This window comes from Ostrinia furnacalis, unplaced genomic scaffold (genome assembly GCF_004193835.3).
Source record: "Ostrinia furnacalis isolate ACB-3 unplaced genomic scaffold, ASM419383v2 OfSCF0075, whole genome shotgun sequence".
Lineage (NCBI taxonomy): Eukaryota > Metazoa > Arthropoda > Insecta > Lepidoptera > Crambidae > Ostrinia > Ostrinia furnacalis.
In genome coordinates this window covers 489,732-514,298 of record NW_021130314.1, presented here as the reverse complement: position 1 = coordinate 514,298, position 24,567 = coordinate 489,732, and the positions used below count along the sequence as shown (strand labels likewise).

Here is a 24,567-nt window from a genome sequence, read left to right as displayed (position 1 = left end):
GATTATCTTCTTCTGTAAATAATACTGTCGCTTCCGTCGTTACTGAAACAATAGTTGTTTCAGAATCCACAGAGTAGTCTTTAGTCGTTGAATGTTCAACAGTTTTCGGCATGATAGTTGTGAAAGCTTCTAAATCTGGACTTAAGAGCATTGTATTTGTTTCAGCAGGCGTTGATTCAAACGTGTCAGTGTGCGATTTAGTTTCATCAATAGCAGAGGTATTGATATCTGTCGTAATTTCTACAGTATTTTCAATAACAATTGACGGTTTTGTAACAAACGTTGAAGTTTCCGTATCTGGTGTAGTAGCCAAATTATTCGGATTTGTGATCATTTTCTGTTCGTCAAAAATACTAATCGTTGATGCAGTGGTAACATCAAGAACTGTTTCACTAGCAATAGTCGTAACTTTCTGTTCATTATATGAAAAGGTCGTATAATTACTTGTTAAAGCACTGTCAGTTAATTCCGTATCTATGTCCGTCGTAAAGAAAGTAGATTCGGTGTGTGTTTCAGTTAGTAGGACATTTTTAGGTTGATCATCTGTTAATAGGAAAACAAAAGTACGTCTTAAGTAAATAGCGATTTAAATGTTACTTTAAAAATTAATCATACTGACATGAAATGTCAATTATAAACATTTTGGAAAGTGGTGTTGTTTACTTACATGCAAAGAACATAGTTATAGATATGCATCGTCACAAGCAGAAGCCATATTAATACTATATTTAAAGAAAGAAATATAGAAATTTCCGGAAGAATCTGAATATCCCTTAAAGTTTAGGAAGATATTTAGATGACAGCTTACATATAAATATTTCAGTGTTGAAGAATAGTCCATCTAATAGTCAGAAAAGGTGCTACTACTATTACATAACAGATCTACGTCCCATTGTATTTCAAAGAAATGTAATATCAGTATCTTGCCTGCCGGGTCTGCCGTGATATCATTCTGCCAGTATTTTGTGGCGTTTTATCGGACAAATGGTACACTAGAACATAGCAACAACCAGTTCATCTGGAGTTAGTTTTGCTATTCACACAATATAAAACAGACGTGGACTTTCACGTATTATGGTAGGAGTCCACGTTACGTCAATTATGTGAAAATGATGATGAGCAATAGTATATAACCACCTGTATAGGTATGTATGTCTTGATACCAAATATACAGTAAGCTATATCACAAAAGGCATCATAATTAGCTTTGTTATGTTTAATAAATATTAAGATATTAAGTAAACCATATTTATTAAATTGATTCTAATGGACTTACTTTCCATGCAGGCACCAGAAAACGGATCACAGGGCACACCAGGGCGACAATGAGCACAGTTGGTTGTTGGTTGATCTCCTGAACAGAAAAGAATAGACTTGAATAAAAACTTAGTATCATTAAATTCAATTTAACTAATCTTCTTTGTATTGTATCATAAGCATGCACAAACAAATACAAAGTACAGTCGTTTGATGTCTTGCACCCACTGAAAGAGGTTTTGTTTATTTCCTTAAAGTTAACAAGTTTGGTCTGCTACCTTTAACGCAAGCGCAGCCGTCGCAGAAGGTGTTAGGATATCTTGCGCAGTCCGACGATGTCTGACATTGGCACACTGCGAAAGAAAAAAATTTTTTTATTGGTACCTATAATCAATTGAACTTACTGCAAAACCCATTCGTTCCAAAATAACCATCATCGTCAGTCTACACTTTAAATTGTATTGAATTTAATTCGCCGTAGAAATGCTGTTTATCATCCACTTTATTTATTTACCATTGCTTGCTTTAGGGTAAATATGTACGTGGCCATCATACGTTTTCAAAAGCTTGTACAAATTACGTAGTGGTGTACCTTTAGAGCATACAGGTTGGTGGTTGACGACGTCACAGTGATGTCCTGGAGCGCAGGGGCCGCCGCGTGCGCACGGGTTTCGGCACTGGCTGTCGATGCACGCCAAGCCTTCCCCGCAGTGATCGTGAGCCTCGCACGATAGTGCTGTATAAAGTACATCAACACATTTTATACCTAACTCAATGATCAACTACGGGACATCACTCGTGATTTATAGTTCACATTGTCACTAAACCTGTTTGATATGTTTTAGCAATCTCTTTAAATCAGATGACAGTCACAGTGATAGTGTGGTGATAGTTACGATTGTTCTTATTAAAACAATCACAATTATTATTATAGTATGCAGCAAAATAATTATACAAGTTGAAGAGTTATAATTACGGCACAATACATTGTCGTCCATCAAGTAATATTTAATCGAAAATCAGAAGCTTGGTCCTAAGTTGGGAAAATGATTAACGATTGATCTGATTATTTAAGTATTCGTATTGATCAAGACAATTCCAGTAATCGTCACAAGAACAATTCCAGTAATCGTTTTACAATGTTTGTTGTTTACATTAGGTACATGTAAGTGATTACTAAAATATATTAAACATAAGTTTAGGTAACTAATCAAATGTAAACAATACATCACAAGTGACATCCATTTACGATTTTTCTAATTCAGTATTTGAATAATAAATATTAATTATTTATCAATATCAAAATTCCAGAAAAAATTTAAAGAGATTACTTTCGATTGAAAATTTAAATCTCAGCTAAGTGCATTATAATAGAATTTAATAAATTTAATACCCTAACATAAATAAGTATAATTCAGTTCACAAGAAAATATACATATATTAAAAACCTGGTAAGATTCTACTGCATAACAATAAAAACACTAAAAACATAAAAATAAGTATTGTAGTATTTGTTGTAAAGCGCTTTAATTATCCTGCAAACTCTGTCTCGTGGCAGTTTTTTGCATGTCATAATAATGCTTAAGCGCTGAAAGCATTTAGAGTAAGTAATGCATCCACCACCAAACACCCCAGTGAAAGTTATGTTGTATGTGAAATAATGTAATATATTTACAACGTGCTTGAAAAATATATGACATAATCATGCTGGAAAACTACCTGATACAGAAGAAGTTCAACTGTGGAGAAAGATAAATATGAACATGCTGGAAATAAAAGAAATAGAACAGCGAAAGAACTGAATGAAGTAGTAGGAACTATCAACATTTCCTGTAATATGAAGAACAACAATAAAGATTAATAAGATCTTAAATAAGTCGCTAAATATACTAAATGGTACACTAATATTTGAAGTTTCTATTTTCTTTTAAATTACCTTTAATACAGCCTCGTTTTTCATCGTGTGTGAAACCATTAGGACAAAACTTGCATACTGGGTGGTGGTCTTCTACTGTACATGGAGCACCACCACAAGCGTCTTTACAAGGGTCTTTACATTCGAAGTCTATACACGCTAGATTGTTGGGGCAGCCTTTATCTCTTAGGCATATAGACAGTGTCGGATGGCAATCTTCTACGCATATACAAACAACGCGATGTTCCTGTACTTCACACTGCTTTCCTTCAGGACAAACGGGCTCTCTTGATGCCAAACACGGATTCACACACTTGGAATTACGACATGCTGCGTTGGATGGGCACTGTTCGTCCCGTGTACATTCCGCGTGTTCCGGTGCACATGTCAATTCTCCCTTTTCATTTAATGCAAAGCCATTTTTACACACGCATATAGGTTTGTGGTTTCTAACTTCGCACTTTTGGTTTCTTCTACAATTTTGATAGCCCAGGCACGGATTACGGCACTGATTACTGTCTAGGTCGCATGCCAGTTTTGATGGACACTCTTTTGTTTTCGAACATGTGAAAGTGGAGTTTAGGTCTGCCGTGGGTTTGCAAGTAGGGTCCAGGCGGCAGGCCACGCGCGGCTGCCCCACGTAGCACTGCGGACACGAGCACTGAGCGCGGTGCATCAAAGGCGCGCAGAGCGCGTCTTCGCCACACGCACCGCGCACCGTGCACGGGTCTACGCAGTGCAAGCTGAGGCACGCGCGGTCTACCGGGCAATGCTTGTCGCTCGTGCATTCAACACCTAGGAAGATGTGAAAGAAGAAAGCAGAGTCGAAAGAGCGGTACCTTCAGCCGCGAAGAGGAAACTTTCTCACGAGACAGTGCATGCTTTTTGAAACTGATAGTTTATGACCAGAGATATGTATACAACGGAATATAATACAAGCGATATGTACATGAAGCCGGACAAATTGTTACTGACTGATTGATAATCAAGCACGAACGGTGAGAATGCTTCCACTAATGTCAATAAATTAATACAGTTTAATTGTACAGATATGTTACATAATCCATTATTTTCAATTAACATATTTGTACGAAAAACAATGGGTAAAATTTACACTGTTTAATGCAAGGACATTTTCTAGGGATGAGGTTCATTAATGAATAGAGATCAACTACTTGGTGTTAACTATGATACTTTATAAATCATTAATATCCTTCATCGCCCAATTGGTAATTGCAAAAGTACAATCAAATTGTATTTACATACATTTTTGAAATACCTATATCAAAGGTGATAATCCCACAAGTGACACATTGTTCATACTTATAAGATCATAGTGCATTTATACATGGTGTTGAGACAAATGAGACTGAGGTATATGAAGGCGTACTCACTGGTGTGACACTCGATATCAGCTTGTCCTTCAGTACCAGGTATGCAACGGCACACAAATTCTCCACCTTCCCTTAAACATTCTCCATTTATACCACACCCGGTAGTACGACAATCTACCACGCTACGTTCTAGGGCACCTACAAAATGTTTACAGAAACAGTCAGTCAGAAGCCCACGGTGACATTAAAAATACAATGAATTATAGTTAATTTATTATGGAAGTCGTTGTTATTATAATATAATGCTTTCTGTATTAGGTGCAATACGGTAAGCATCAGAATAAACAATGAGTTCCGTTCACTGAGCACAGTTACTTACATTCTATATTAGGGTCGCCGTTAGGATAATTGCGTGGGCAATAGCACTGTACTTCTCCGTTTTGTCCGATACGGCATTGTGCATTTGTGCCACATGTCTTATAAGCACAGGGCTCCATGGTGCCACAGAAACATTGCCTCTGGGGATTGCCAGCACATCCGGGAGGACATGTGCATTCGTAACTACCATCTTCTAAATCACGGCAACGTGAATTTATACCACAAGGATTTCGTAAACAACTGCCAGCTGGAGGCTTCGAACATTCGATTTTTGGATTTCCGATGTAATTTGGAGGACAAGAGCATTGTGGATTACGATTTACCGGGCGGCAAATTGCGTTAATACCACAAGCTCCAGAACAAACATTTTTACATTTTCCATCATCATGGCACTCTTCTTCTGCTCCGCAGTCTTCGTTTTTAAGACATTCATAAGATTTGCATTCTTTTATGGGATCACCCGAAAATCCACTGGGACAACTGCAAACTGCTCGGTGTCTCGTTGCTAAACAAATTGCGTTTTTGCCACAAGAATTTTCTCGGCAAGCATCTACGCAAAGTTTTGAAGAACATAACATATCTTCTCCACAATCCCTATCGCTACTGCATCCAGGTACACAAACACCCCTTATACATAATTGTCTTTGCGGGCATTTATTTCTGGGGGAGCAGAGTAACCTACAGCCACCATTGTAGCATTTTTCACCACAAGAACAGTCTCTATTCTCTTCACATAGTGAAACACAGTACCCGCTATCATCACAAGGGCAAAATCCGTCACATGCTAATGTTTTTCTCTTGCATTCTACAAGTGGATTCCCGGTGTAATTGCTTGAACAACTACACTGGGCTCTGTGGTTAAGTACTTGACAGTCTGAACAAATGCCGCAAGCACCGCCGTCTTTACATGGATCTATAAAAAAAATATATATTTAGTAACTAGGTACACGTAGTTTTTATTGAATTAACGCGATAGTAAAATATCACAAATTCTAGTTACCTTTGCATTGACCATTAATGCAAGCTTGGTTAGTATCACAGGCGTTATCATCACGACATCCTTGTTTGCAAATTCTATTTTCGCAAATGTGACCCTCACTACAGGCATCATCACTGTTGCAAACTACTCTGCATATTCCTCGAATGCACTTTTCATTGGATAAACAAACAACATCACTAAAAAAAATGAGTTACATATTTAAGCTACATTCAAAATGAAAACATGATTTTGCATTGAACTACAAAATAGGGCACATTTTCTTACCTTCTGCAAGACGGGTGACAAGTATCGCCATAACAACTAAATCCATCAGGACAGTTTTTGTTCGAATCGCATGATGTGGGTACCCGTCGACAGACTGATTTTGGATCTCCAACTAATGATTTGGGACATGAACATACGGGTTGATGATCTTTCGTTCCACAAAGAGCATTCGCACCACATGCAGCTGGTTTAATACAAGGATCGACACACTGGCCTGATATACACGCCAAGTTACTGGCACAGTGAGAATTAGATCTACATCCCGTAATACATAGTCTTCCATCGCAAACTTCGTCATCCGAACAGTGTTCGTCAGAGGCGCAAGCGTAACGACAAACACCTGAATCACATCGTTCGCCCTGCAAGCACTCTGAGCTATCTGCGTTACATGCAGGTCTACAGCGATCATCTTCACATCTCCAACCATTTGCACAATCTGTATGCTTACGGCACGTTGGAGATGGTGCTCTTACACATCCGATGTTGGGTGTGGGGTTTGGTATTAAATCTTCTAAACAAGAGCACGTTGCTTTCCTATCAGATACCGTACACAGTGCATTCGGCCCGCATGGATTAACATCAGTAGAACAAGGGTTTTGACAGAAATTGTTGTTACAAAATTCTTCTGGGCCGCAGTCCTCATTATGTCTACATCCATACTGACAACTGTTTTCTAAACAGATATGTCCCAGGAAGCAATCATTATCCACGCGACAAGTTACTGTAAAATAATACATTTATTTTATTGTGCATTTAGGGTTTTTCCTTTGTATTTATTATCAAATATTAAAATTGCTTACATAGGCACACTCCTTTAGAACACCTCTCATTCATAGCGCACTCTTCGTCGATGTTACAATTTGGCAAACACATGGAGTCTTGACAAGTGTAGCCGGTTTCACATTCACCGGCACCGCCACATAGTCTTGGCACTAGAAATAAATAACACACATAAAAATATTTCAAATGAAAGAGTAGACCTATTAGATTAGTGAAAAATCTAGTACATACATACTCTTACTACTAAAATAGCTATGACTAATTTATTTTAACACTCACTTTAAAAAAGCTATTTTCTATTCCGATCATCACGTACGAGTATATTTAATTTTAGATACTTACTTCTTACACATTCTACGTCTTGATTGCCCGTGAAACCATATGGACAACTACATTGTAAAACATGATTTTCCGTACGACACAAAGCATTCAACCCACAGGCCTTTTCAGCTTGACAGGGTTCAACACATTGGCCATTGAAACACTTTTCAGTTGAGCTGCACTCCTCATCCATGAGACATAAACCTAAAAGACATGTATTTATTATTTTATGCTACGAGGTGAAAATTGGTATATTGTAATTGGACTAGCTGTGTTCGCCTGGGCGGTCAAAAGCTAGTATATGGATAAAACTTATATTATTGAAACATATTTCATAGTCTACAATATAGTTTTCCTTACCTTTACATGTTCCTTTGTGACAGTAGTAATCATTTGGACAGTCAGTTTTACCAGAACAAGAAATTTCACGAAGACGACAACCGTTCTCTCCTACAGCGTTTCCTACGTAACCAGTTTTGCATTTACATTGTCCTGCATGTCGTAATGCAACACATTCTGCATTAAGCTCACATTTAACATTTTCACATGCGTCTGAAAAAGAAAAAAAAGTCAAGGCCATCGAATAACTTATCGATTATGAGTTACTATAATTACCAAAAACAATAATCTGGTTACCTGTGCACTTTCTAATGCCATCTACTAGGGTACAGCGGGCAACCGCTGGACAGTCTCTGTTTAGACGACATTCCTGTGACTTGCGACACCCTTCCCCATACGGGTCGCCAACAGCTCCGTCCGGGCAAATACATTGGGCTCGATCTCGCGTGTTTTTACATTCGGCACCGTTGCCACATGGATTTGAAGTACACCAATTTATTGGAGTACATCCCTTCAAAGGATTACCCGTATAACCAGGCTGACAATAACAAACATGTTTATGTTTCTCTGATGAACAAATCGAATTATCACTACAATCGTTTCCAACTAAACATGCAATTTTGCACATGTTATTATCACATAATTTGTCATCTGAACAATCCGTGTCTGAGTCACATTGCTTTCTTTTACAACCTTGAAGGGGATCTCCAAAGAATCCTTGTCGACATGAACATACAGCTTGGTGGTTTTGACCAGCACAAGTAGCTTGCCTTCCGCATGGATGTTTTTCGCACACGCGTACACATTGTGGTATACCGTTTCTACCCATAGAGCACATTTCATCATCGGAACAATCATTATTCGACGTACAGTGCATTTCTTTGCTACAGATTCTGTTTAAACAAAATTGGAAATCGGGACACGTGCTATTGGATTCACATGTACTGCGACAAGTTCCTTGTATGCATACTTGGTCGTTTATACAATCACGTGAATTCTTACACAAACCTGGAATAAAAATTTAAACAATAAATAAATTAACACCAAAAAAGAAAACTACTATAATTCCAAAAAAGTTCGATACCTACCAACACACAAGTTATCTATACACCGGGTTCCCGAAGAACATCTGCTATCATCTGTGCAGATTTGAACTGGAACACATCCTAATACTGGGTCTCCAGTGTAACCGGGAGAACAGGAACAATGCCCTATGTGGTTTCTTGATTCGCAATTGGCGTTTTTTCCACAAGCTCGTGGTATGCTGCATGAATTTTTGCATTTATAATTGACGCAGGCTTCTTGTAACGAGCAATCAGAATCTTTGGTGCATTGGAACTTAATACATTTTTTGTACGGATCGCCTTGACTGTCTGGTGGACATTCGCAAGTTGGTTCATGTTTAGATACAATACATTCAGCGTTTTCACCACAAGGTGAAAGTTTTTCACATGGATTGATGCAATGGTTATTAAAGCATTTTGTTTTTTCCGAACAATCATCATCCGAAAAGCAATCACCAGGAATTCGACAATTGCCGCTAGTCGCGTCGAGTATTGTGCCATTGACACAATTACAAGAAAATGAACCTGGACTATTTTGACACTTTGAATTCAAAGGACATGGGTTATTCAAGCATTCGTTGACATCTTCACATACATTATTAATCAATTCATATCCAAATGGACAACTGCATAAGGCTTTGTGTTCTTCTATTTTGCATGTGCCACCTTGACATAAAAATTCGTCACATTTGTCTGTAAAAAACATTAAGAATTAATTCTTTCATATTAGAATATAAATTTAACCACTACACAGCATATGTTGCAAATATTCTTACCTGAACATTTATTATTTTTTGCATTACAAAATTTATCATCAGAACAGTCGGAATCCTCTACACATTCTACTTTGAAACATCCAATATTCTTATCGAATGGATTTCCCAAATAGCCTTTTTCACAATCGCATGTTACTCTATGTTTAACAACTGAGCATAAAGCATTAAACCCACATGCTTTATTTTGACACGGGTTTGAACATTTTCCTTTTAAACAAGCAAGAGATTCTTCACATTGATTGTCATTTCTACATTGATTTGGTAACAAACATCCTGTTTTGTAAGGATCACCAACTGCACCTGTTGCACAGACACATTTAAATGATCCAGGAATATCTACACACTGTGCCGATGGGTGGCATGGACTGTTACCACATTCATCAATATTGATACATTCATCTTCAACCATTTCAAATCCGGGTGAACACTGGCATTCTGACGATTTACATATTTGATTATTCAAGCAATCGGATTCTGTTTTACATCCAGCTATACATACTCCGGAACTGCAATGCTCCCCATGTAAACAATTACTACTTGAATGGCAGATTTTAAGACACTTATTGTCACTACATTTTTCTCCAATAGCACAACCTGAATTATCTTGACAAGGAACTTGACATAACAATCCTATGCACATATGATCAGGTGGGCATTCTGAGGTTCGAACGCAAGAACTTGGTTTCCTTACGCATCCTTGCTGTGGTGTTGGTGCCCCCTCGAATCCAAGCGGGCACTCGCATTTTGTGCTGTGATTAATTCTTGAACATATGGCATTAGGACCGCATACTCGTGTTGCTAAACAGGGGTTTGCGCATTTATTATTGATACAAGCTTCGTCACTGGGACAGTCTTCATTACTTCTGCATCCAATCAAACATTGGCCTCCGACGCAAGCTTGTCCAATTCCACATTGAGTGTTTTTATTACATTGTGTTACGCACAGATTTTTCGAACACAAGTCGCCGGGGTCACAATGACTTGAGTTTTTGCAAGCAGTGAAACATTGGCCGTTTGAACAAATGTCTCCGTCGCAGTCAAGTTCACTATTACATACCAGTAACTTTTTCTTGCATGCATTTCCGCCAGGTATGCTTTCGTATCCATCAGGACAAATACAAATGGCTTTTCTATCAACTATTTTACACAGTGAATTTATACCGCAGGCTCCATCGCAAGGGTTGACGCAACGTCCGTTTACACACACTGCTTCTGATGGACAATTTTCATCACCATTAGTACACTCGTCTTGTTTTCGGCAGCCACTTGTTTTTGGGTCCCCGATGAGTCCAAATGGGCATTTACACACATATGATGAGAGTCGTGGTTCACATATGGCTGTTGGATGGCAAGGGTTTGGATTACATACTTCCATTTTTTTACAGTTTACTTCCGGTAATGGATCAGCTCTGTATCCGCTTGGGCACTGACAGTTGGCTTTATGATTTTCAGCTATACACACAGCGTTGTCGCCACAAGAGTCTTCAGTACAAACGCTCATGCAAGTATGTGTCATCCTATTACAAAGCTCGTGCGATGAACAATCAGCATTGTAAATGCAAGGCACCGATTGACAACCTTTTTCCAGATCGTTGGGATTTCCAGTAAATGGTCCAGAGGGGCATTGACATTTGGCGACATGATTATTTGTGACACAGACGGCATTGGGACCACAAGTGAGTTGTTGGCATGCTGGTATACATTTCTTTATATTACCAATATTTTTACATACTTCACTTTCCCTACATTGAGCATCGTCTGTGCATTGATTTTTGTTTAGTAACAGGCAGCCATCGCGATCGTTTGGGTTTCCAACAAATCCGGTTAAGCATACACATTGGCTTTTATGGTTTATAGTGACACATTTTGAGTTCTCTGGGCAAGTATATAATAAACAATTGTCTTCACATTTATTGACTCCCAATACATCTTTTTGACAAGATTTGTTATCATCGCAATCATCGTCTTTTACGCAATCTGGAGTAGACGGTTGTTCACAGGTAGAGCTAACCGGATTCCATAGGAAACCATCTTTACATTCACATCGAGCATTTCTATCTACCACTCTACATAATTCATTGGCACTGCATGCAATAGTAGAACATAAATCTAAGCACCTATTTGTAGATCCATCAACTGGGACACACACTTGTGGTTCTGTACAATCATCATTTTCGTTACATTCTACTTCATTTGGCTCTCGTTGTTGCAGATGACATCCCGTTTTTATATCTGTAGGTTTTCCTACATATCCTTCCGCACATATACAATGTGCTTGATGATTTGCTCCTATACACAAAGAATTTGGTCCGCACTGCAACTTGCTACATGAGTCTACGCATTTTCGAACGTTTTTCGCAATTTGGAAACAAATTTCTGAATCTTTACAATCTCCGTCAACCATACACCTATTATCTGAAACGCATCCTCGTTGTAAATCATTAGGATTACCAGTATGACCCGGTAAGCATTGGCAACTTCCTTCTTCACATATTGCTTTAGGACCACACATGATTTTTCGGCATACATCAACACATTTCGATTTTTCACAAATATATCCATCTGGACACGTAGCGTTATGAGAACATGTGCATATGCTTCCTTCAATACATTTTGAAATTGATACTTGTGAACACAATTCGTATGGGTTACCGACGTATCGACTTTTACAGATACAGCTAAAGCTTCCAGGAGTGTTTATGCAAATAGCATTTTCTGCGCAAGGTTTCGAGCCACATTCGTCGATGTCAATACACTGTATGTTTGGATTTCCCACATATCCCGGTGGACATAAACATTCCACGTGTGACCTTGTTTGTTGACATACAGCATTAAGTCCACATGCAGTTTTAGCGCAAGTTATTTGCCGTCTTGGAAGACATTTCTTGTAAGGATTTCCTGTAAAACCTTTATCACATTTGCAGGCATTCGTTTGTCCGTAAACACAATGTGCATTTTCACCACATCCTGGTTCACAATCCGGAGGAGATATAGCTGCAAATATAATAAATATTTAAATGACAATTGAAAACATAATAGTAATAATAAGTAATGAATTAATTGCAAAATTTACTTACGTGGCATACACAAAAGATCAGGGTTTCCAACAAAAAATGCGTTACAAACACATTTTCCAGTATCTTCATTACATGAAGCCCCGACGCCGCACACAACTCCGTCGCATCTTTGTCTGCAGCGCCCGGCCACACACGTTAACGGCTCCTCGCATGGCACTCCCGGCCCACACACGTCTCTTCTACATGCGCCGCCAGGGAATGGATTGCCAACCGTTCCTTCGGGACATACACATGTCGGGCCAGCCTTTGATATTATACATTGTGCACCGATAGCACATGAGTATGTATCGCACCCTAAAACGTAACCAAAATGAGTACCAAAATTAAATACTACATCTAAAAATTATTTTATTCTTCTAATTAAAATTCTTCAAACCTGATATGCATTTTCCTCCTTCGGGCTTGGTATAACCAGGATTGCAACGACACCAAGCAGCATGATTATCTACTTCACAGAAAGCATTAGGTCCACATAATACACTGCTACAGGGCGAAACACACGTATGATTTAAACACGCAAGGGTGTTAGGACACTGGTCATCTGAACTACATAGTTGTTTTTGTGTTGGACCATCTTCTACAGTACCTGTAATGAAAATGATAATAATAATATTGTAATGTATTATAATAGGCGGGTAAAATAGTTTTAATAATTACGAATACTTACATCCGCCTTTGTATGGGTCTCCGACCATATTTTGGGGACATTCACACTGATAACCTCCTTTCCTATCGTGGCAAATTGCTCCATAAGCACAAGGAGCACTATGACACTCATTCCTATTAGTGCAGCCAGTATAGGGGTCTCCTTCATATCCTGACATACACATGCAACGCGGAGGATCGCTTGGAGTACATTTTGCGTTAATCCCACAAGTAAATCTTTCACATGGGCTTTTACACTTCTGGCCATCTGTTACATCTAGATAGAATGGTGGTGGGCACACACAATTTCCAGGTTGAATACATTTTTCGTTGGGAAAGCAATCTGAGTCACTAATACACCTCTTCTGGTTCAGTGCGCATTGTCCAGATATTGAGTCTTTACTATAACCAGAGGGACACTTACATGTGAAAGAGCCTAAGGTATTCACACATTCTGCTCCAAATCCACATACATGTTGACCTGATGTACATTCATCTATATCTTCGCAAGCACCGTCGGCAGTCTGTGAAAAACCAGCTGGGCAAGCGCAATAACTAACTCCATCCGAAATAATTATGCATTCGGCTCCTTTACCACATGTATTATCCTTAGAACAACCAGATAGTACACAATTTCCATTTACTACTTTATATGGAGGTTGACATTGGCAATTTATATCGTCACAAACTTCACAGAGATGGTATGGATTCCCACTATACTCGGCTGGACATTTGCATTCATAACTACCGGGTAAGTTCTTACAAATTGCATTTAGTCCGCACGGAGAACGTCCATGATGTGTGCATTCGTTTACATCTTCACACAATCCAGTTTCTATGCTACGAGAAAATCCTTGAGAACAAATACAAACGTGTTCACCTTCGTGTAAAATACATTGTTCGCCTTGGGGACAGGGGTTGGTGTTACTACATTCAGTAGGATTCTTTCCAGCTATACAACCATCAACGTATGGGTCACCGCTGAAACTTCCAGGACATTCACACTGGAAACGTCCAGGTAAGTTTTTACATACAGCTCCATTAGCACAAGGATTTTCATCACATTCGTTAATATCTTGACACCCACTAGGAGATAATGGATCACCAGTAAAACCGCTACGACAAGTGCATTGTGCTATTTGGTCATGTAAGAGACATTCAGAATTACTTCCACATTGCAAATTTTCACAAGGATCTAAAAAAAATAGAAATACAAACATTATTATAGTGATCAACACTCAATAATTTGTAAATTGTAAACCACATGTCAAAAAAAAATTGTTACAACTTACGTCTACAATCGTTGCCTATGTTGGGATCTGGGCACAAACATCTGGAATTGGAATCACACAAAGCGTTTCCTGGACATTCATTATCGTTTTTACATGCAAGGATTTCAGCACATCGTTGTCTTGGGTCTGGATCAGGTATATATCCTTCAGGACATTCACATACATAGGAACCATCTTTATTGATACAATCAGCTCCAACCCCACAGGAACCTTCTATTTGACACTCATCAATATCAACGCATTGTTTGTAGGCATCTCCTGAGTAGCCATCGGGACATTGGCATGTAAAGCCTCCTAGTGTGTTTGTACATCTTGAATTCACACCGCAACGACCAACTGGTCCTAATGAGGTATCACATTCATCGATATCAATACATCCAGCTGCTATATCCATGGGGTCGAAAGTCCAGCCATCCTCGCATACACAATAAGCTTCAGATCCATCGGGCTTGCATAATGCGTGGTCACCACATTTAACATCCTCGCAGGGAGCTCGACATCCTATCTGAGGTGGCGATCCTACAAATCCAGCAGCGCATTCACAGTTGTAACCACCAGGTGTATTTATACATATGGCATTTTCTCCGCATATAGTTGCTTTAGTAGAGCATTCATCGATGTCGACACAAACTGATCCTTTGGCATCAAATCCTTCTTTACAAAAACATTGGCTATCGATACATTCGGCATTATTAGTGCAGTCAAAGTTTGATTTACATAAAGTATTGACGTCAACCTATAAAAGAAATAGAGTATTATGTTTCCTATGCTGAAACAGTCAACATGAGCTTAAGGTTCATTTTATTACCTGTTCACAAGCAATCTGCGGATCCGGTTTGGCCCTGTATCCCTGGGGACACACGCAGTTGTATCCCGGTTCGGCGTTCTCGCAGAGCGCGTGCGTGCCGCAAGGTCGTTCGAATATCTCGCACTCGTTGACATCACGACAGCCGGCGGGCGCGCGCGCGTCCCCTGTGTATTCGGGTTCGCACGCGCACACGTAGCTTCCCACCGTGTTGGTACATACTGCGTGTGCGCTGCACACTGCTTCGCTACTCTTACATTCATCCACGTCTGGTGTAACAAACAACGCACGTCTAATTACATCTGCCGCTGACGCGGTCACTGACACGATACGCTCACAGTAGGTACGCCGACAGCCAGAACGAAGAGGAAAAAAGAGACATATAGACGTCCAAACGTGAAGCTACAATAGACAACAAAAGAAGTACAAAGATAGAAGAGAAATGAGGGAAATACTCATTGTCCAAAAAGCCTTGTTTTCCAATAAAACAATCTTGTAGAATTTGTTGAGTCTTTCAGTTGATCAATTGAACAATGATCGAGTCGTCGCGTAGTCCTTTTGTAAGCCGACGATTTTATAGGCAGGCTGCTGAAATCATCTCGTTAAATAGGTACGATTTAACGTCGTAAGTATTAGATGATGACCGTTAGTAGAAGCGTGAACTACCGCGCGTCCTCGTTGCGGTAGTAGTCAGCGCGAGTCGTTAGAAGTGTTTGATTATAGATTAAGAAGCGTTAGACCACAGAAGTCGACAGGGTTAGCGTTCGTCACACCTACTGGCGTACCGGCGTTTTAGCTTACCGGTGCAAAGAATATCAGGATCGCCTTGGAAACCTGGTGGGCAAACGCATCGGAAAGCGCCCGGGAAGTTTTCGCAGAGAGCGTTGCGGCCGCAGGAGTGGCGCGAGCACTCGTCGTTGTCGCTGCAGGCCACGCGCGGGTTGCCCTCGAAGCCGGCGGGGCAGCTGCACTCGTAGCCGCCCTCCAGGTTACGGCACACCGCGTTCACGCCGCATGACTCCGGGTTCAAGCACTCGTCCAAGTCAACACACTAACAAAATACTCTTTATTTTTAATACATATCACAGGTAGCTTTCAACATAAATAACACTATCAATTAAAAATTCTATTCTATTTTAAAGGATATAGGTAATTAATACAGTACTAGACTAGACACGGATACATATTTAAGTAAAAAAGGAAGATTAAAGTAGGTATTTTCATGACCACTTACGCCATCGAACGGATTTCCGGTATAACCAGCTTGACATGCACACGTGTAATTTCCTGGATAGTTCTGGCAAACAGCGTTAGCACCGCAAGCACCAGGTCGTCGACATTCGTCAATATCTGAAGGACACACCATTTTCTTAGATTTTAAAGATTCAAATATTTCTGATGCATAAATTCGTTATTATTTAAATAATATTTAGCAATACGTCTGGAAGTATTAGATATGCATACCTCGACATTCCTCTTCTCCGTCGCCTTCGAAGCCGCGGTTGCATTTGCAAATAAAATGAGCTGGCAAATTACAGCACTCGGCGTTCTCGACACATCGAGCCGATATCGCTGGATCTTCGCACTCATTTATATCTGTCATGAAACATTAACATTATTTTATGATCCGATTGTATATAGGCCAGTAAGAAAAAGCTAGTTTTTTTTTTTATAAAAACTAGTTTAAAACTTCAGAAATTATTTATTTATTACCTTTGCAAGTGAAACCATCGCCTACGTAGCCAGGAAAACACGAGCATTGAAAACTACCGACTGTATTTGTACAATGAGCAAAAACATCGCATGGTCTGTCTTTGCATTCGTTTACATCTGAAAATTGATTAAATCAATGAATAAATGTATCCTATTCACGTCAATTGCCTAAATATGTCGTGACTACTTTTTATACGTACCAGGTTCCTGGCAGTTACATCCACCGAAACCATCATTACAATGGCACACACCATTTAGACAAGCACCATTTATACAACGCGCGCCATCTTCTTTGGTACAATCATCTAAAATAACACAATACATAGAACACATGGGTATCACAATTTACTTAAACATAAATTAATACTATTCACATCATTAAAGTCATGACTACATAATTGTAAGTAGGTACAGTTCACAGTGGTTCAGGCAAAGGTCAAGTGTGTAGAAAATAGATGTCAAAAATATGATGTTAATGACCTATAAATACTCCTAAACTAAGGGCTATATAAAATCTCATTTATTTATTTATTTATGAATAGAACAGTAGTACCAATAACAGTATTAAAACAGGTAACATTTAAATACTTATACACAATTAACATAAGAATCCCAACTAATATTATAAATGCGAAAGTAACTCTGTCTGTCTGTCTGTCTGTCTGTCTGTCTGTCTGTCTGTCTGTTACGCTTTCCCGCTTAAACCTCGCAACCGATTTTGATGAAATTTGGCATAGAGATAGTTTGAGTCCCGGGAAAGAACATAGGATAGTTTTTATCCCGGTTTTTGAAACAGGGACGCGCGCGATAAAGTTTTTCTGTGACAGACAAAATTCCACGCGGGCGAAGCCGCGGGCGGAAAGCTAGTACTACATAAATCAGATGCGATTATTTTCACAGTAACATAGACATTTTACTTACTAGTAACGAATTTGACTGATATTACATTTGTTGTACCTATACTGGAGAATTTATCTGAAGCATTGCAATTCCAATTAGCATAGGAATAGCTACTACGAGTCTACGAGTACTGTAGGAATTAGATTATTGAGAGTTCCTAATATCTCGTAGCAATCTCGTAGTAGACACCGTAGACGTAGTAGCAAAAAATGCATTTTAACATATTTTAAACAACATGTTTTTTTTGTTTCAGGTATCTTAAGCGGTGGCGTGTTTTGGTTTAATATTTGGATGTTTTCCTACATTTGGATTGTACTTTTGTTTGTATATGTATGTGTTTGTATTTGTATATGAAACTAATGTAATTTTTCTTACAATATACCATGATATTTAAACATAATGTTTTTAATTTATCAGAATATTAAATTGATTAGATTATATTTACTTACTATCTAATGCCCGTAATATTATGTCGTATGTTTATAAGCTACTGTAGGTGCTGTAAGTTCCGTCAGAAACCGTTCTGTAGTTAATGTAAAAGTAACTAAGTAAACATCCATCCTTTCAAACGTTCAGGATTATAAAGTAGGATAATAGACCTATTTTTCAATGGCAAATACCTACATAATTCATTATCAGATTGCCCGTCTGTTCTATAGGCTCTGAACCACTATGCACTGGCCACGTGCCTTTGAATGAACATGATGCGTAGTGTAACTTATCACATTCATTCATAAAATCGTGCCGTCAATTAGGTACATGTAGGTAGAACAAATCTACGTAGATAAGTATAGTTCAGGTAGACGTTCAATGAACGTCTGGTGGTCTTGATTCAACATAGTTGATCATCATTTGTTTACCTCTTAAACAAACGAAGCATTAACATAACTTCTTTAATATAAATGGATTTATCGATTCCTAATTATAATTGAAACAATAACTCACCTGTGCATTTTAACTCTGACTTGAGTTCGTCGGATGCCTTATAACAATCCGGCACACCGTCGCATAATTTAGATAATTCATATAATTGTAATATTTGTGTCGATTCGTTTACTTGACAACCAAAATAGCCGTCTTCTAAATTTAAGAAAAACACTTCTCGTTTTATTCCTAAACCTATTCCATATTGGCTTTGTGTCGCTACCTGTGGAAGAAAATTATACAATTGCATTGCGTAGCATTATAGTAAAAGTAGATTGTTATTATACATCGTTATTATGTAAGGTCATAACTAGGTTTTCTCTTATAATTAGGTTAGCTGATTAATACTATTTACTTAGATAGATAGATATTTGACTTACATGTGTCGTTGTGACTAAGAGCGTCCAAACCACGAGAGGTAAGGTTTCTATGTACATTGTTTCTGAAACAATAGAAAATTTTATTTTAATAACATAAACACAAACCTTAATAATAGGTCGTTTTAAAATTAATCATTATGACAGTTTGATCTTAACCAAATATTGAATAAATAACAAAGAAAAACATATTAACTTTTGTATTAACCCATTCTGCTATTATATTCGTTTTTTACAATACACAATACAATGTAATTTGTATTGTCTTCTAAAAGTACAATTTCAGTTCAAATCGACCAGGGAAGTAGGTCAGATGAAACTTATCATTTCGTGCAACAGATGAAACTAATATAAGTTTCAAGTTACGTTAGTTTAGCAAGTTTTACTATCCCAATAATTTCACGTTAAATGGTGTTAACATTCAACTTATTATTTATATATCTAATATAATTCCGTGCTTGGAAGAGCATTAAGCTGTCGGCCCGTTAACTAGGGTTGTGACCTCAGTTACCAACAACCCACACGATATCCGAGGAAAATATCGCCTTTAGATATCAAATGTTAATGATCAAATATAAAGATTTTTTTGTGCTCATTTTAGACTCTAAATACGAATCACGATAACATCGTGACAAACAAGTGTATGGTGAATAAGTAATTAAAGGCTTTAATAGGTTAATTAGCACCAATTAATTTATAATTACTCATACAATATTGATAAACAGTAGATGCACAATTTCTCTACTGAAAAGCCTTTAAGTTGTAAATTTAGGTGTCTAAATTACCTGGAAAATATTTTTTTAAACTACGAAATTATATTTAATTGGCTATAATGATAAGATCAGAAATTATAAGCATTAAGTAGATTAATAAAATTATAATTGATAGACCAATAAAAGTCTAAAAAACTTAATTGTGTTTTACAATGTATATGTTAAGGTACATATAATTAGCATTCAATTAATCAAGCAATGGGTGAAGTTCAGTGCATTTGTGGTCCAACCAGTCGTGTGGTCAGGCAGGACAGGTCTAGTGTAATCATGAAAACGGCACTGACCGCGCGGCCGCTCGCAGTTACCGATCCGTAGCGGATCTCCATCGTAACATTACGCGAGTAATTTAAAAAACATTACCGCGTACACTAGTAAAGTGTTACAGCTTCTAACGTAAAGGGCAAACACCTACAGAAATATGTTATACATCATATTACTGACATATATTACGTGCGCTCTTCTTCCGGCTATATCTAGGGTTTAAGTGGTTGTTTCTTCAACTTATCATACTTATACCGAGCTTAGAAAACCTCGTCAAATTAAAATACTTTTTTATTTTTGTGACTTTTGTGAGTTTAATTTCATTAAGTATTAATTTCATTTTCTTTCGCTCCATTAGTTGATAAATAGTGCCTGTACGCCCTTACATGTTTTATTTCCTAATAAGAAATATAGCCTTAATATACCTACATAATACATAGATAGAAACGTTGCTTAAGCAGTATTGAAGTATGCGATAACAATTATAATGTTACATTGACAACGTGACTCAGACCATCATTACTATTCTACATGGGCACCACAATCTACAGTAGGACTTGTACCGTTGATACTAGATTCGTTCCAAGCTAAGATCAGCTTGTTATCATCATAGTAGCATTAATTTATCAGTCATCAAGTACGCAACATAAACAAGTAGGTAGGTACTTGCATGTAAGGTTAAGATGTAGTGGAATAAATGGGCAATAAAAGGTGTAGTTTTGTTAAGATAATAAGTATTTGTCGCGCCAACCAACCCAACAGGTTAACTCGGTCGGACTTGGCGACCAGCGTTTCTGTATAAAGTCACCACTACGACAAAGGCGAAGGTTACAGCCCGAGGTCAGATAACTGTGTGAGAGGTATACTAGTAAGTTTACGGTGTCTGTGTTAGCCTAAACTTAAGTTAAAACGTGACTCGAAAGCCTTCCTTGTTTTATTATTAATAAGGTAGAGGCGCTATCAGATGAATTGATACTATTATTAGATGCATACTCGTACATAGGTCTCGATATTATGTAGGTAGTACTTTTACTGTAAGACACGTATTATTTAATCGTTTGTCTCCTGTCACATAAAAAAACCACACACTTATTATCGCCAGGAAGTGTTTTCTTCCAGAATACAAGCGACCAAGCCTACGTTTGACCATCTAGCATAGAAATATTTACCTAATGAGGATCATTTCGATTTTTAGCTGTGAATGTAGATTTATAGAGCTAAGAAATCCTTAATACACAGTCCAAAAATTATTGTTCTACGACAAAAATTGACGAAGTTATGGCCAAATTACTAAAAAAGTTCACTGACCGCCCGGCGCGGGGACGATGACGTCATTATATCCGATCCGAACGCTGCCGGCGTACTGCGTGGATAGAAAATATTTTTTTCTAGCCAAACTATCAGTTTTAGAGAAAAACTTGTAATGACATTTATTCATCAGAATAAAGTAAGCTATCGATAGGTAATTTTTAAAAATAGAAATTGTGAAAAATAACGCAAAAAATCCATACGCTCATACGATTCAATGGCCCCCCCCCCAGGCCAGAAACTGGGTAGGTATTAGCATCATAATGTATTATTATGTTCAATACAAACAATCATTAAGTTACACTCACCCCAACCGCGTCTCCGCATTGCATCGAATCCTATAAAATGTGGTTTTTGGACATAGTGATACTTATTTTTCAAAATTTTTATTTTTAAAAATTACTGGTCGATAGGTTACTTTATTTTGATGAATAAATGTTATTAAAAGTTTTTTTCTAAAACTGATAGTTTAGCTGGAAAAAAATATTTTCCATCCCAATAGTACGCCGGCTGCGCTCGATTCGGATATAGTGACGTCACGCGGCCCTGCGTACGTTGAATTTTAGCGGCAAAAACAGGCCTATGTTTATTACTTAATATCTTCGTAAGTAATGGTCCGATTTGGATAATTCAAAAAGATATATCTTTCTTATGTCTTAAAGATTAACGTAGATACTAGTTTTATTGAATTTTCTACAACAGTACTGATCCTCATTGCTTTCTTGAACCAAATAAACAATTTTTCTTTCTTTCTTTCTAAATTGCAGACGTATATATTCAGTCTTATGTAATATATCCTCAGTGCATGACTAATATTATTATACATACTAACTTTCATTCATACGATTGGGAAGAAACTGGTTTATGTCAATGCGTCACTTAACACTTAATTATGATGTGAGTGATTGACAGACAACGCACACCCTAAGCCGGTAGTAGTCTCTTGAAAAAAAATTAAAAGAAAAAAGTTTTGAGCAAATCTCTAGTGTGGCGCTATACCGAGGGATTTTTAATTTAATTTCCCGTTTTCCACCAAGTCGGAGTGAAGTGGAGCAGAGCAGATAAGTGCCGGGTCATCAAATGATAGTGATAATGTGTGTGGAAATAAATTAAAAAAAAAAATCTATAGAATTTGACAGCTGCGCGGCAATGAAATCTGATTGGTTATTCAAAACACTTCTCTGCTCCGCTACGCTTTGGTGGAAACCGGGCCTAACTAAACGAAAAACTTGGCTTAAAATTTACTTTTTGTACAGGCGAAGTCGCAAAGTACACTCTGGCACAGACATAAACCCTGGGCTACCACAAGTCTGAGAATTAGCATAACTTTACACAACAACTCATTGAATATTGATGAAAGCAATTACCTTAGGTTCTGTTCAGACAAATACTACTTAGGTACTTATTGCAGTGTCTTACACTTCTTGAAAATGCATTCAATTGCTTGCAGTTCTTGGTCACTTCATGTAGGTAATATTCTGTTCGGTATCATAACGTTTCCCTATGTGATGAACGAATAATCTAAAATTGTACTGCTGCGTATGAGAAAATCTACGTCGCTCTGAACTGGTCCATCGCTATTCCCGAAGCATTTACGAGTATAATGTCTACAGAGCAAAGCCCGCTGGAATGCATCTACTCCGCGTAAAAAACTTTTGACTAATCCAACCTTCAATTATAATAATACTTAACCCTAGATAGCTAACCTTCCGGCGTACCCTGTTTAAGCTAACCATCCGTCGAAATGACGGGTATTAAAAAAACATTATTTTTTGGACGAAGTAATTTAAAAAATCTAAGTCTTTTTTACAGTTTGGTTCCTTCACATATTTGTGAATAAATGTGCATTATTTAAATTCACATTATTTATTTATTAATTAAATTAAAATATTTTTTCTTAGACCTCTAAAGAAATTGGAACATTTTGTAAGTAACCACTTTGACATGCAATATCAATGAAATTTTTAAATAAAATAATCGGTTTTTTGACTTAATATGGTACGTAAAAACATTAAAAGTAATAAACTCATAAAATATTTTTTTTCTTTTTAGCGCAAGTGACACAAAAATCAACTTTATGTTTACCGCATATTTTGATATGATATAATGCTGATTTTTGTAATTTCCGAGGGAACGGTATTTGAAATAATTGACGAATCACGTTCCACGTCTGAAGACATGTCTGGTGGTGGGTTTACTTAACTTTCCTCATAATCTGATAGTTAATAATTACGATTACTTTGCACATCATCTTCCACCAGAAAGTCGTCGGTCTCACGGGCAGGACTAGCATCCAGGGCATCGTTAGTAACTTCTTATAATAGTAGATTTATTATTTTATCGTTTTTTAATGAAAACAAGATGAAAATCTAAAAAAAATCTCAAATTATTAAAAAAATGTATGCGGGCACTCGAACTAAATTACTTACGGTAAAGCTAACCATCCGTCGAAACGACGGGCAAAGATCAAATATCTTGAAAACTATGAAACTTACCTGTCCACTGCCTACACCACTGCAAAGGACTCCCGGGCCTCTGAGTTGGCTAGTCGGGACAAAACGTTTGGACGTGGCATTAAAAAGTTACAACGTTATTTCTTTTCAATGCCCGTCGAATCGACGGAGGTTAGCTATCTAGGGTTAAAAACTTTATTGGCTTTTAGGATTTGTCACAGTCATCTATTCGGTGCTTAACTCCATTAAGGACTAGATCGGACACTAAAACTGGTTTGGACAACACGGAATCTTAACTGTGATATCCCTATCTAATGAGAAATATAATTTCAAACTTCGGAGAAAACAATAAGTTTTGTTTTTTATTTTACAATTAATAGCCAGAAGCTTAACTTTCTTCAGAATAATTTCGTTGTGGACCAGTGACAGTGTAAGCCCCTAAGACAAAGTTGGCCTTCAGTGATTGGATTTTTAAGCGGTCAAGCTCTAGAGCTTGACCGCTTAAAAATCCAATCTTATCTATATATATAAAAATGAAACCCGTTTCGCGTTGTCACGGCATCACGTGTGAACGGCTGAACCGATTTCGATAATTCTTTTTTTTAAATGTT

The 24,567-nt window shown here is 37.8% G+C and overlaps 1 protein-coding gene across 7 annotated transcripts in view; it reads right to left on the bottom strand.

Annotated features, from left to right (window-relative positions):
* LOC114350564 (fibrillin-like protein dumpy) overlaps nt 1–24,567 on the bottom strand; it is a 99,527-nt gene that overhangs the window by 61,781 nt on the left and 13,179 nt on the right. For 5 of the 7 annotated variants that reach the window (XM_028301410.1, XM_028301416.1, XM_028301426.1 and 2 more), the window contains exons 2-27: nt 19,165–19,226; nt 18,806–19,007; nt 17,161–17,265; nt 16,961–17,077; nt 16,712–16,843; nt 16,482–16,597; nt 16,049–16,298; nt 15,251–15,516; nt 14,443–15,178; nt 13,173–14,345; nt 12,882–13,091; nt 12,506–12,799; nt 9,429–12,422; nt 8,677–9,345; nt 7,886–8,596; nt 7,610–7,801; nt 7,271–7,453; nt 6,949–7,080; nt 6,149–6,869; nt 5,885–6,060; nt 4,886–5,797; nt 4,567–4,704; nt 3,194–3,967; nt 1,850–1,993; nt 1,536–1,610; nt 1,277–1,354 (exon numbers count right to left, since the gene is read on the bottom strand). In XM_028301410.1, coding sequence (XP_028157211.1) covers nt 1,277–1,354; nt 1,536–1,610; nt 1,850–1,993; nt 3,194–3,967; nt 4,567–4,704; nt 4,886–5,797; nt 5,885–6,060; nt 6,149–6,869; nt 6,949–7,080; nt 7,271–7,453; nt 7,610–7,801; nt 7,886–8,596; nt 8,677–9,345; nt 9,429–12,422; nt 12,506–12,799; nt 12,882–13,091; nt 13,173–14,345; nt 14,443–15,178; nt 15,251–15,516; nt 16,049–16,298; nt 16,482–16,597; nt 16,712–16,843; nt 16,961–17,077; nt 17,161–17,265; nt 18,806–19,007; nt 19,165–19,221 — 11,557 coding nt within the window. In that variant the 5' untranslated portion in view covers nt 19,222–19,226. The remainder of the gene's footprint in view (nt 1–1,276; nt 1,355–1,535; nt 1,611–1,849; nt 1,994–3,193; nt 3,968–4,566; nt 4,705–4,885; nt 5,798–5,884; nt 6,061–6,148; nt 6,870–6,948; nt 7,081–7,270; nt 7,454–7,609; nt 7,802–7,885; nt 8,597–8,676; nt 9,346–9,428; nt 12,423–12,505; nt 12,800–12,881; nt 13,092–13,172; nt 14,346–14,442; nt 15,179–15,250; nt 15,517–16,048; nt 16,299–16,481; nt 16,598–16,711; nt 16,844–16,960; nt 17,078–17,160; nt 17,266–18,805; nt 19,008–19,164; nt 19,227–24,567) is intronic. The other 2 variants (XM_028301432.1, XM_028301454.1) reach the window with 2 other exon arrangements.